At 44.2% G+C, this 13,365-nt stretch overlaps 2 protein-coding genes across 6 annotated transcripts in view; one reads left to right on the forward strand and one right to left on the reverse strand.

Annotated features, from left to right (window-relative positions):
• The first annotated feature begins 1,090 nt into the window (after nucleotides 1-1,090).
• Nucleotides 1,091-5,745, forward strand: psmd6 (proteasome 26S subunit, non-ATPase 6). The gene is made up of 8 exons (XM_086198683.1): nucleotides 1,091-1,361; nucleotides 1,803-2,008; nucleotides 3,216-3,361; nucleotides 3,451-3,670; nucleotides 3,807-3,915; nucleotides 4,021-4,189; nucleotides 4,708-4,785; nucleotides 4,869-5,745. Exons 1-8 carry the CDS (start codon nucleotides 1,217-1,219, stop codon nucleotides 4,963-4,965), a joined length of 1,170 nt encoding a protein of 389 aa, XP_086054809.1. The 5' UTR covers nucleotides 1,091-1,216; the 3' UTR covers nucleotides 4,966-5,745.
• atxn7 (ataxin 7) overlaps nucleotides 4,986-13,365 on the reverse strand; it is a 35,130-nt gene continuing 26,750 nt past the window's right edge. For 4 of the 5 annotated variants that reach the window (XM_086198678.1, XM_086198679.1, XM_086198681.1 and 1 more), the window contains 7 exons: nucleotides 12,059-12,387; nucleotides 11,812-11,894; nucleotides 10,656-10,936; nucleotides 10,348-10,528; nucleotides 10,034-10,155; nucleotides 8,759-9,911; nucleotides 4,987-8,340 (listed from right to left, as the gene is read on the reverse strand). In XM_086198678.1, coding sequence (XP_086054804.1) covers nucleotides 8,323-8,340; nucleotides 8,759-9,911; nucleotides 10,034-10,155; nucleotides 10,348-10,528; nucleotides 10,656-10,936; nucleotides 11,812-11,894; nucleotides 12,059-12,387 — 2,167 coding nt within the window. In that variant the 3' untranslated portion in view covers nucleotides 4,987-8,322. Of the gene's footprint in view, nucleotides 8,341-8,758; nucleotides 9,912-10,033; nucleotides 10,156-10,347; nucleotides 10,529-10,655; nucleotides 10,937-11,811; nucleotides 11,895-12,058; nucleotides 12,388-13,365 lie in introns of all 5 variants that reach the window. The other variant, XM_086198680.1, reaches the window with a different exon arrangement.

Raw genomic sequence — 13,365 nt, forward strand, 5'->3', positions numbered from 1 at the left:
AATTTGTGCAATTTATAACCATTTTAGCTTGAACAAAAGCTATCATGTCCCAAATTCATATCGCCAAGCAGGTTCTGATGGTGTGTTCAGGTACCATATGTTTTCAGTCAGGTAGGAAGGTCTATTAGAGGGTTTATCTTTCTAAAGTTGAATTGCTAATTTTTTTAAACAAGTACCTCTGTGCCCTCCCTTAGATGTTGTTCAAATCCCCCTCATGAAAATAATCGTGTGTGATCAATATTATGCCACTGAAAAAAAAAATTATTTTTTTATCTGCGCTTTTTGAGAAGAATATCCATCCATCCATTTCCTACCACTTCCTGTCAAGGGGTTGGTTGGGGGGGCTGGAGCCTATCCCAGGTGGGGTTCACCCTGGAGAGGTCACCAGTCCATCACAGGACCAACACATAGAGACAGACAACCATTCACACTCACAGTCACATCTACGGTCAATTTAGAGAATCAATCAGCCTCGTCCTCTCTTGATGTCTTTAGACTGTGGGAGGAAGCTGGAGTACCAGAGAGAACCCACACAGGAACAGGGAGAACATGGAGACTCCACACAGAAAGATCCTGTGCTGGAGCCGGGGCTCGAACCTGGAACCTTCCTGCTGTGAGGTGACAGTGCTTTTTTTTTTTTTTTAACAATTTTTCCATAAAGTTATCAATCCTGGTTTATTTGTTAACAAAATCAATTGAGATCGTTCAGTATTAGACGTTTAGATCATGTTTTCCTCTATGGTAAAAAAAAAGTGTTTAATCATTCTGTTTTTTTATATTACTGGTATTATAACATATTGTTACAGAAAGACATTTGTGAAATATGACAAGAGTGGCTTTGGGTCACCGACGAGATATCCTTTTAATTGCTATTTTTTCAGTTGCTATTATTGGTTTCTTGTAGATTTATTTCAAAACCGATAAAATACCCAATAAATAAATTCATCATTGGAGACTTGGACAGTATAAAACTAATACACTTCCAGTAAAATACCGGCAGTGTGCTGATGCGAGCTGTTGTTCGCAGTCATGTCCAGCAGGGGGCAATAGACTTGGTAAATGGGAGCCTCCGCTCTTGTCTGCCCCTCGTTGACTGACAGCCCGGCGGAAACAACAGTTCGGTGTTTTCCGTAGTCATCGTAGACTAGCAGGTTCCTGTGCACACAAAGACAGCCTTTAGTTTTTGCGTTTTAGCTCGTACAATTTTTGCCAAAAAATGCCGCTAGAGAATCTGGAGGAAGAGGGTCTTCCCAAGAACCCCGATCTTCGGATAGCGCAGCTCAAGTTTCTGCTCACAATGGATGGTCACCGACAGGATGTTAAAGTGAAGACGGAGCTCATGGATGCTATCAAAGCTAACAGTGAGTTAGCATTTCACTTCGTTAGCCTCTACTGCCTGGTCACCCAACGGCACAATTCAAACTTTCTTTTACTCACACGGACAATGCTGGCTGCTTCAATGCTGCTAACATTCGAACCCGCAACTTCACTTTTGCATTTGTAGCGTTGCAGGAAACTTAGCTTGCTAATTAATAGAAGATAGAAAGTAACGATCCCTCGAGAATCACTGGACGACTGGGTAACACAGATGGTTAATGTCCAATACTTTCCCGTCTTAACTTAATTATAATTATTTTTATATTGAGCGGTGACAGAAAAGGGTAGTCGTTGAACGGGGAATATGTTGAGGTATATTAAAATGCTTGGAGGCGTCACTGTCTGGTTCATGTAAATGATGTTTGCTTTTGACCCGTCTAACTGTGATTATACACCAATATTTGCCCGACTTATCTCTACTCCAGATATGGCACCGTATTATGAGACCCTGTGTAAGGAGCTGAAGTGGCAGCTGGACAGTGACCTGCTGAGTAAGATGAAGAAGGCCAACGAGGAGGAGCTGAAGCGCCTGGATGATGTTCTGGAAGATGCAGAGAAGAACCTCGGAGAGAGCGAGATCAGAGATGCCATGATGTCCAAAGCTGAATATCTGATCCGAATCGGAGACAAGGTAGCACCCCTCAACCCTTCCTCCTCCTCCTCCTCCCCAGGTAGCAGAGTTCACAGCTAAATATTTAACACGCCATCTAAGTTTAGGATAACTGGCCTGATCTGTGTGTGTGCTCTCTCCCTGCATCAATATGGCCGGATGATAAACACATGAAATGTGCCCTGACACACCCACGTACACACACGTTCCCATCACCAACAGCAGTCATTAGTGCTTCAGTGCCTTGATTATAAAAACTTCAACAGAGCATTTGAAAGAGCCAGGGATTAAACCAGTGACCCTCTGATTACAAGACCTGCCCTGCACCTCTTGAGGTCTGCTGAACCATTCTAGCTAAAATGATGCACATGAAACCATTAATACAAAAATCCTCCTCTTGGTCAAGATGTGTGTTTGTTTAGTTTGTATTATATATATATATATAAGTGTATACTACACGTGCACTAGTCTAGAGTTTTTCCTCTCTAAGCTACCTCTGCTATATATCCACCAATTTTAAAACTGGTTGCAAAACCAGAGGTTTTTTTTATGTTGATTGTTATCTCTATTATTTTTGATGGTCATATTTTTTAAGGCAACATTACGAGGCAGGTAGAACTTTAATATGGTGACATGATCATCATCATCACTGATTTTGGGAATCAAGCTGTTTCTTTTCTTACTGATTCCTGCTCAGTTTTGGTGATCGTAGGCCCACAAAGGTTTGTAGTGTCAAGAGAATATTTGGACAGTTTTTGTTTTCAGTTGTTGGTGCAATCATCACCTTTATGGTGTACAACTCAAAATATCATTCCTAGCTTTTTTCCCATATTGTAATCTGTTTGGTGGGTAAGGCTCTTTTTTTATTTTTATTTTTTATTTGCACCTTTGTAGATTAAGTTTGTGTTAACAATGGAGTATTGACATGTGAATCAAATTCAAATTTCTCGACCATACCGGCGTAGTTAGTATTTAATGGTGAGGATTAAAAGCTCCTCATCTGGGTCAGGGGCTGTTTGTGTGGCTTTCACTGCTAATGAGAGTTGAGCTCTGACAGTTTTTATTGGTTGTCATTTCATATCGCCGTTAACATTTTTATAGTTAAAGAATAAGTTATATTGTGATGCCCTTTTCAGTCTTTTACCGAGATTTAGATGTACCTGTTTGTATGGACTCAAACCTGAACAGTGGTAGGACAGATTGACGCGGTTGTTTCGTGCTTCCACAGGAGGGCGCCCTAACAGCCTTCAGAAAGACGTATGACAAGACTGTAGCTCTGGGTCACAGACTAGATATTGTCTTCTACCTGCTGAGGATTGGCCTCTTCTACATGGATAGCGACCTCATCACACGCAACTCTGAGAAAGCCAAGAGGTAATAAAGGCGCCGATCTCTGTGAAAATTTACGACCCTTCTGAGAAGCTTCTCTTCCTTATCGCCCTTCTTGCACGTCTCACCCGCAGCCTCATTGAGGAGGGAGGAGACTGGGACAGGAGGAATCGTCTAAAGGTCTACCAGGGTCTCTACTGCGTGGCCATCAGGGACTTCAAGCAGGCTGCCGAGCTCTTTCTTGATACAGTGTCCACCTTCACCTCCTACGAGCTGATGGACTACAAGACGTTTGTCACCTACACCGTCTACGTCTGCATGATCGCCCTCAAAAGGCCTGACCTCCGTGAAAAGGTACGCAAGAGGTCCTGTGTGTGTTTGAGACTTTCCAAGAGTGACTTATTGAAGAACAAGGTGGTATCATAATCATAGCATCCGCACGCAGTGACAGGATGGCTGCTATTCAGTGTTCCAACCCGTTTGTCCTCAGGTAATAAAAGGAGCAGAGATCTTGGAGGTGCTGCACAGTCTGCCTGCTGTTCGCCAGTATCTTTTCTCCCTCTACGAGTGCCGCTACTCTGTTTTCTTCCAGTCTCTGGGTGAGTTTTATTTTAGAAAACATGGTGTACAACCTGTCAGCCACGCGGTAACTTGAAGACCCCGGCCGTTAATCGTTTCCTCATCATCGTTATCGTACCACACAGCCATGGTTGAACAAGAGATGAAGAAGGATTGGCTCTTTGCTCCACACTACCGTTACTATGTGAGGGAGATGAGGATCCAGGCCTACAGTCAGCTGCTCGAGTCCTACCGCTCCCTGACCCTGGGCTACATGGCCGAAGCCTTTGGTGTCAGCACAGAGTTCATCGACCAGTGAGTACAACGCTACTGCGTGGCGGTCACACCTGAGTCTGAAAGTGACTCTTTTACTCAAGTTGAGGCTCGACAGCACTGCATAAAGCTGGGCTGTATCCGTTTCTGGTGCAGCAAGGTGGTGATTGTCTGTGTACAGCTGGATCACATCATACAGCAGTGAGGTGACAGTATGTGTTGGAAGGTAACCTGAGGGTCTTTGTCTGCAGTGTTTTTTTGTTTTTTTTCCCCTCACAGGAAATAGATGTTACTTTGATGTTTATCTTTTAACTGGGAGGATGACGGCCCTCAGAAAAAGATGGCGGCTGCCGCCACCATCAGCCTGACAGCTGTAGCATGAAGAGGAGGACACACGGACACCGGCTCTAAATCTGCTTCATTGAAATTTACCTATGCGGTGTTTTTGTCAGCTTTTACTCTGGGATCATTAAGTGGATCGCTCATAATTTCTGTTGCGCTCAGGTTTTTAGAAAACTATGTTCCAACTGTCTGATTGAACTCTCTCCTTCTGTCCTCAGGGAGCTGTCCCGATTCATCGCTGCCGGCCGTCTTCACTGCAAAATTGATAAAGTGAACGAGATCGTGGAAACCAACAGGTAAGAAATCTTGCTACCAAAATAACTTCAGCTGAGTAGGAACTTCCATAACGTGTTTTTTTTTTCCTTTCTCTTTCCCTCAGACCTGATAGCAAAAACTGGCAGTACCAGGAAACCATTAAGAAGGGCGACTTGCTGCTCAACAGAGTCCAGAAGTTGTCGAGAGTTATCAACATGTAACCGGAGGCCGTATCATCATTCGTTCTTCTTCTTGGTATAAACACACCTGTAGTTTGTCTGACAGAGTGAATCTTATACTGTGTATATAATAAAAATTTGTTTAACTGTTGACGTGGCATCTGAGGCTCTTGTGCTTATTGAAAGAGGCAGAGACAAAATTTCATATAAATAACAGTATAAATTATTTTATTTACAGAAACTTGTTACAAAACAAATATACTATACAATCTTTTCTTTAAATATTAATTCTAACCTATGTTTTGTTCATGAATTACATAGCAGCCAATACATAAGTCTAGCTGAAAATGATTTTTGATGTATACAAAAGAAATCTATACACTTTTTTTTTTTCGCAATATGAATGGTGGATTTCATTTTTCCTCCCACACATGAGCTGTATTCTCTCTCTCACTTTCACATTCCAAGTCTATGGTGCTAGTTTAAAAAAAAAACAAAACATCCCTACAAATTCTTCCCTCAACAGGGAAGCAAATCAGGATGCCAGTGGAGTTTCAGGGTAAACAAAACACTTGATTGAATGTTTAAATGTACAACTCCCAGTAAACCAGAAGGGTCTTAAGCCACACGCCGACAGAAAAAAAATCTTCGCGTCTCATCTGGAAAACTAGACCCTTTGTCTCCCCTCCTCACAAAAACGCACAATACTAAGTGTTTCATACTGGGCAGCTTGCAAGCTCAGGTTTTTTTTTTTGTAGGTTTTTTTTTTTTTTTTTTTCCTTTTACCACATTTAGGGTTAATAGGCAGATTTAAAAGCAAACTCTGAACACTTTGAAACATTCAAGTAAGGTAAAACAACCCGAAGAACACTGTCCTCAAACAGTCAGGGTGAAACAAATTCAGGCACTTTCTTAATTTGATATTTCTTTGAAAAGCGGCTATTTCTTTAAAAGCTGTGATTCAAATTACTTTGTTTGGCAATGATGATGCAAGCAGGTAGACTGAAGTGTTCCTCTCCCTTGCAGTGATTGCGTTAGTCCCTTCAGCCTTATAAAAGAACGTAAGTGTTTCAATCATGAAATGTGTTTAAGGTACACCATCGACAAAGTCATAGGTGGTCTTGGACAGCTTCGAGCCTGCGCGACATTTCAAAAATCACAGGCTAATTGGGTCGCGTATGTACATTTTTTTTCTTGTTATTGTGTTGATACATAGGCAACATAAAATGTATTGTAAAAGCACATGTGATTGAGACCTTGAAAAGTGAATAAAGGTGTCCTCTGTCATACAGACACATGCTACAGTGGCAACACTTCACCTTAGCTCCGTAGAGGATCTCAGTACATGATTCATGAGATGCTTCAGCTTCTACGTATAGGCGTATTGCATTATAGAGACTTGGCAGTGAACCACTTCAAATAATCAAGTTCTCTGACTTTTTTATTTTTAAATCTTGTTTTACTAAATAAATAATGACTTTTTTTAAATTTTATTTTAAACTGTACCAAAAAATTCAGCGTGTACGAAAAATGCCTGTGCAAAAATACATATTTCACTATGTACAATTTGACAAAATATGTATTCTCAAATAGGGATACTTCAATAAGGTTGATACATATATGCACAAGAGAGAGAGAGAGAGAAAAAAAAAAGCTAAATTAAAGTTTAATAAAAAAAAAAAGTTCTCTACTTTCCACACTAACTGACATCAGTGGAGTTTCCAGAAATCAACAGGTTTTGCCGAAAGTTGAAATATGAAGCTATCTCCATGAATCCCGCACCATAAAACCTACCTCTCTAAATAAGCAACATCCCAGCGAGATGGGAGAGTATTGCCTGATTTAAGACTCCATTTTGACAAAGGAATAGAGTATTAATGCCTGGCTATCCGTTCTACTGTGAGATCTTTCTCAGCCTGCACCAGCGTAGAGTAGCGTTACGGCGAGGCGACCAGAGCTGGGGTTCCTGGCTACACATTGGAGGGACAATCATACCCACAGAAGACAGCTAACGTGCATAAAAGTTTGCTCCAGTTAAGACGTACCATACCTGATTCCCTACTTGGGGGAAAAAACAAAACAAAAAACAAAACAAAAAACCCATTACAATTCACATCTGCCCACAAGCAGCTGTGGATTACACAGCTCTATGGGTAAAGGTAATTCTCTTACGCTATTCAAGAGAAAACTTTGTGGCAATAATAGGGTTTGCACAGATTCTTGATATCCACACAGGCAACAAGCTGTCGCCGCATCACAGGCAAGACTATCCAACTTAAACATAAAAAAAAAAAAAAAAAACCCAAAAAAACAAACAAACAAGTAGTTGGCGAGCTTTATGAGCAACTAAGCAGTGCCTGTGGACAAAGAAGTTATTTAGTGCTGTTCACAGTTGGGGGTAGGTCTACTGTGGCTATCATCTTGCACAATGAAAAGATTCAGAAATGAACAGGCGTCCTAGAGATCAAACTATTTCTCTGACAAAATATTCAATCGAATGGGCGCATCAGGCATCCCTTTCACATTTGAAAGCACAACTGTCTTCACTACATCTACAAAGACTCTTTGTAGTTCAGTGTAAAAAGCTCATAAGAAATCACAAAACAGGAACACTTGCATAATTATTCTGGGTAATAAAAGAATTGACCAGGTCGTCCCTACTGGCTCTTCAGAAGCTACCGCATGTAGCCCGGGAGGGGGGGGGGGGGGGGGGTCTGCTCATCGTGTCACCGGAGTCGCACCGATGAAAAAGTGAAACAAGGTGATTGTGTGTCATTTAAAGTGTTGCAAGTTTGTTGCTTCTCCTGCTCTCCTTCCAAGGCTTCTGAGATCAGGCGCTAGGGGTGTAATTAAGTTGGAAATTCCAGTAGTCCAGCAGAATCTGACATGAGAAAAATACTCTGCAATGCACGCACGCACATTCACACACTCATTCTTTAACAAACATGGAAGAGATCGGCTTGGTGTCTCCCCAGTTGCTCAGCATCTCAACGGCTTGCTCCAGCCCTTAATCTGGAACCAAATGAGTTCCAGAGACCCATGGCTGTTGCTATTGTTCCTTCAACGTCGGGCCAGAAAGGAAGACCTCTCAGAATACTGGGACAACAATGCATGGGAGGTCCACGGCTGGCTCATAAGACCCCTGACGCACCGTGTTTGACTTTATCCCATCCAGCGCCACCGCCCCTCCCCAACACACATGGCTTTGGGAGAAATAGTAAGGACCACATTGACTTCACTGGGCAGTCCAGATCATCTCCACCCTGAGGATTGTGGGAAACTGAGAGTAATGTGGGTTTGATTTTAGAAGGCCTCATGCAGTCCAGAACAGTGTGCAGACTGCTCCGGACTATTCCCGGTCTGCTTGCCACTTCCACTCACTGAAGCTGGACACCGCTGTCAGGGACGAGCCTTTGGCTGCAGAGGGAGAGGAAAGCAGAACCATGTGAGTGTGGTGGTTATTTGATCCTTTCGGTGGCAAGATGCTGACTTCTCTTAAATCGGCCAAAGTAATTTCCACTACATTCTAATCAATACTAACAATTTCAGGCTACATATATCAAAATCCATCAACACACTCATGCCAGGGTTCCTGCAGGTGTCAAATGATAACATTTAAGACCACTCTGAATAAAATGTAAGCCGTATTTCACAGCCATACTGACAAAAAGGTCAGAAAATTGCTCTCGGTTGCTAGGCTCTAGATGTTAGCGACCAATTTTTTTTTCAGCTACACATTTAAATCAAGATGATCCTGATCAAATCTAAGCCCTCTGGAGACCCTGCAGGAGCCTGCATGTACAATCAAAATACATCCTGACGCTATGAAACTCACCTGATGTAAATGAGAGTTGTTGGGCAGCCCTGGTGTCCCTGGAATGCTCCTTCCATGCTTCCCATGGATGTTGTTAATGGCAGGTGACTTGGCCACCTTGGGTCTACCTGTCCCAGGTCCCCCTCCTCCTCCTAGCACTCCTCCCCCACCTCCACTGTTAATGCCACTGGAGGCAGGAGAGCTCTTGCGCTTCTTGCCCTCTAGGCGCCCGTCTGAGGAGTGGTGGCTGAAACTGGTGTGGTGGTCAGATGAGGATTGGTGGTGCACAAAAGGCCCCAGAGAAAGGGTGGAGTCACTGCTGTTCATTACCACACTCATGCGCTTGATGGACTCTGCAGGACTGCCTGAGGGAGGACCTCGTGCTGACGGCCCGGAGGAGCCACCAGCCGAACCTCCGGAAGGCTCAGCCTTGAGGCTAAGGGAGTTGGTCCGCACGGTGGGGCCACAGTTAAGCCCCACACTGTGAACTCCACTGTGGGAGGAGGATAATGAAGATGAGGATGAAGATCCTAATGAACTGTGGTGGTGGGTGCTCCCTGAGCTGCCGACGTTTGCACAATTCTTCTTGAAGGAGGAGGAGGAGGAGGAAGAGTAGTTGGCATTAGAAGAGGACTCAGAGGAGCCATGGGATGAAGAGAGGATAGAGCTGTTCTTTCTTTTCTTCCCCGAGCTGAAGTTAGAGCTACTACTGTTACTGCTAGCTCCGCTGCTGCCCCCACCAGCTGAGTTGGGGTTGACAGGTGTGGAGGAGCCAGAGGAGATCTCCTTGGGCCTGAAGGACGACGATGACTTGGTAGTGCTGCTGCTGGAGGAGCGGGACTTAAGCGCCCGGCCTGAGGCTAGGGAAGGAGTTGAAGAAGAAGAGGATGAGGACAAGTGGGCTGAAGGCATCTGCGGCGACGAAGACACTTGTCGGGCCTGTGTGGTGCCGTAGGCCGGGTGCTCAGCCCCTCCCTGTGGGGAGCTGCGGGCATTTAAGGTGGTCCCATAGGAGAGCACTGACTTGCCCTCATAAGATTGGCTGTAGGGAGTCTGGGGCAAGGTGGCAGGGGGGCCCAGGAAGCCTGAAGAGGGAGTGCTACTGTGGGAATTTGTGCTTGTCCTATGCGTAGGTGCAAAGGAGGTGGTGTTTTCCAAGGCCAAGGGGATTTTTCTGCAACAAGTGAGGACATCATTCGTTAGCTACAAATATTATCTCACCAGTAGACAGAATAGCCAAATATTCCATTATTACATTGCTTTAAGTAGCATCACACCTGAGGAGGACAGACTTACTTCCACATCTGAGAGTTGACGTGCTTATCCATCATTGTGGTGAGGGCACACCGCACTCTGTCCCATCGCCGGTCAAAGGAGTAACAGCCTCTCCCAAACAGTCGACTTCCAAAGGTACAGTACTGGAAACAGAAAGGGGTCATCAATGACCAGTTTAATGTAATCAACAATGATTCTCTTTAATTAGTGATTAAACAACTTAGGTCTCATACATACATTTTGGTTTAAACACATCAAAAATCTGCAATCAATTGCGTGGTGCATTACAATGAAGAAGCGTAGTGGTGAGAGTAGTGATGGCTGAGAGGACTTACAGCTACCGGTCGAGGGTGATAACCTGAATAGTGACAGTCCAGTTTGTCAGTGTTCTCCTCCCGCTCCTCATTCTCTCCCTCATCACTGGAGGGTCGGGAAAAACTGTCAGGAGCACTTTGGGGATGATGCGGTGACTCGTGGACTACTGCAGGGTCTCCGGGGGTACCACCCCCGTGATTGCTGTTTCATGTAGGGTCAGAGAGAAAGCCAAGGTAATTGGCAAATGGTTGAGAACCATACCAATGGGTCAAATTCTCAATTGTAACCATGTGTGTCAGGCATCAACACGAACTTGACGAGCACTCACCGTGGAAGACCAGGGCTGTGAAATCTGGGCTTGCTGGATAGCAAAGGCTTTGTGGCGTCTGGGGCGGGACCGTTGCCATGAGCCACCTGGTGGGCATCATGAGAAGCGGTGAGGTGTGGGGAGGGGTGTGGGTCCCTGAGAGGGGGGGGTTGCTGGGAATGGGTTTGGTGGAGTTCTCTCTCCCTCTCCCGGTCCCTTGCTCTGTTCTTGTGCTCTGCCAGCAACGTGTCAAAGCGTTTCCTCCGCCCTGGCACCGCCCTCCGCTGGCTTAAGGAATGTGTCTGGCGACAGTGGAAAGGTCAAATTTCAGGATTATTGTCTATTATCCTTACAGCCCAAGATGCCTCACTCCAGAACCATGTTTAAGGGATGTGACACAAATAGTGGTCTTTGCCCATAACCAGATCACAACAGTACATAATTGTGGCTGAAAATAACCCAATATGGCAGGATAACAATTATTATTATCAGTTGCTTTTTTATTCATGCGCAGATGAAATTCTCTGCCCTGTTGATGCTTTTTCAACACCATATAAAGAATACCAGTGCGTTACCTGACTCAGAACTGGCTGTTCAATAGGATGGTTCCTCATATGTTTTGGACCCCGCCACAAATCAGTAAAATACAGGTGCAGATGATAAAAGGTTTGCATTCTCCTGGTGGTCTCCCTCGCTCTACTAATGAGGGCAAATAAAAACCCCGCAACTGTTCTGTGGCTGTAACACTCCACTTTCGAATCACAGTTTATAATGAAATGAAAAGAAGCGTTCTTTTATTGAGAGGCATAATCACAGCACACTGGGAATAGCACAGGGCTGCAGCCGGCTGTCGTCTGTGTCAGATATGTGTCAAGTGACCAAAACATGAAGCCGTTGATTAATACAGGCATATGGTGCACACTTAATGTAGTCTTTGTCTCAGAAGTATTTTAAAAAGCGTTGCTTGTTACATTCAACAGATTTGTAATTTTGTCCATTCTACAAAAATCTTTCTGCTCCTAGAATTGTAACAAATCTACAGTTGAATGAGTGACCTGTTTTTTCATGGGATTTCATTACATAATACAATGAAATTAATCTCAACAACATAGTCCTTTAAATACTATAATTATTTAAAGTTCTACATATACAGAGATAGCTACAAAGACTACTTTACCTTGCATGTTAAGGATCTTGTGCATGGTTTCCGTGCTGTCACATCCATAACACCACAGTGGATATCTGGATTGAACTCGCGTTCTAAGCAAAGGAACAGGAAAGTCGTGAGAAAGAAGAGGACTGACTTACCTTACACCATAACAAATCAACTGCCCTTAGTTTTTCCTCCTTTGTGTTGTGTAAAAACATGTTTTATAAAATAAAGTCTCAAAAGTTATGAAACTACATGCCATAAATAAACTGACCTGCCACTTTCTTGTTAAGGTGGCGCCTGCTACTGGCACTGCTGCTGCCGTCCTGCTTCTTCTCTGAGAGGACTGAGAGGTGGCCCTTTCCGTTGGGGATCTGACCCGGGGCCAATAAGGGAGGCTTTGGTATGGAGGGACAGTTAAGGCCTGGTTTAAGGGCTGATGATGAGGAGGTGGTGATGGTGGTAGTGTTGGAGCTCACAGTGGTGCTAGAAGAGGATGTGGAAGAGGATGAGGTGGTGGCGGGAGCAGAGGTGGCCTGCACCAGTTTAGCTGACGAGTCCACATTCAGATGCATCTTCTCCACCTTGACAGCCGGGGTGAGGCTGGAAGAGAAGGCGACAGAAATGAAGAGGGCAGCAAGGACGAAGCTGAGAGTTAGACACAGAGAGCCAGTGAGAAACGCATGGTAAGAGAAAAATGTGCACATATGGATGGGGCTGGAGGGACAAAAGATAACTCTGATGATGCAGAATTAGTCAAACACACAAGACAAAGGTAGAATATGCATCATTTTCCTTAAAAAGAATATGGACTTAAAAGTTAATCTGGTTCAATCACCACTTGTTGGCCTCTAAAAATGTGGTGTGGTGATGACTATCTTACGTTTATGTTTTGTCGGGATGCTTCCGGTCAGGGAGTCGGTACATAACCCCCTGCCAATGACAGCGCCCAAGTGACATCGAATACAGCAACTAGACAATATTAGTTTGTCAGAAAACTGCGGATGTGCACATGGCAATATAGAAAAGGAAATGCATCCCCACTGAGGTGAAGCTGAAGATGAAGCTCCTTCCAGAACATGAGTGAATCTCAGTTTGGCTTTCACCTGCTTTTGAGCACTGAAGGAGACGCTGGGGATTTAGAGCAATGCAGGGTTGGCGTGCTTGCTGCTGAGCAGGTAGGGGACAAACACCCCTTGTTTGCTTGTGCTAACCCACATTTAGCCTGTCCTTGTCGGTGTTTAGCTTGCCTAGCCAGCGACCAGTGACTGAGGGGCTGGGGGAAGGAAGCTTCTGGTGCTGTTCAGTCTGGGAGGAGGGGCTTGATTTACATGAACGTTGTGTTTACATGCTGCACTGGACCATGAAACGGACTCTACTTTAAAAAAAAAAAAAAAAGTGCTGCGTCTCCTCCTTCTCCTTGTGACAAATTGTGATTCAAGATTTTGGCCTCGGTAAATAAAATTGATTTGATTCGTGAATGATAGTAAATCCACTAAGATTTTTTTCTTGCATCTGACAGAAATTTGGCACCAATACTGTATTGTTCCTACATTGCTATAGTTCTGTTTTATAGATGTT

This window comes from Aulostomus chinensis, chromosome 3, assembly GCF_037954235.1.
Source record: "Aulostomus chinensis isolate RoL2024-O1b breed Wild chromosome 3, RoL_Achi_v1.0, whole genome shotgun sequence".
Lineage (NCBI taxonomy): Eukaryota > Metazoa > Chordata > Actinopteri > Syngnathiformes > Aulostomidae > Aulostomus > Aulostomus chinensis.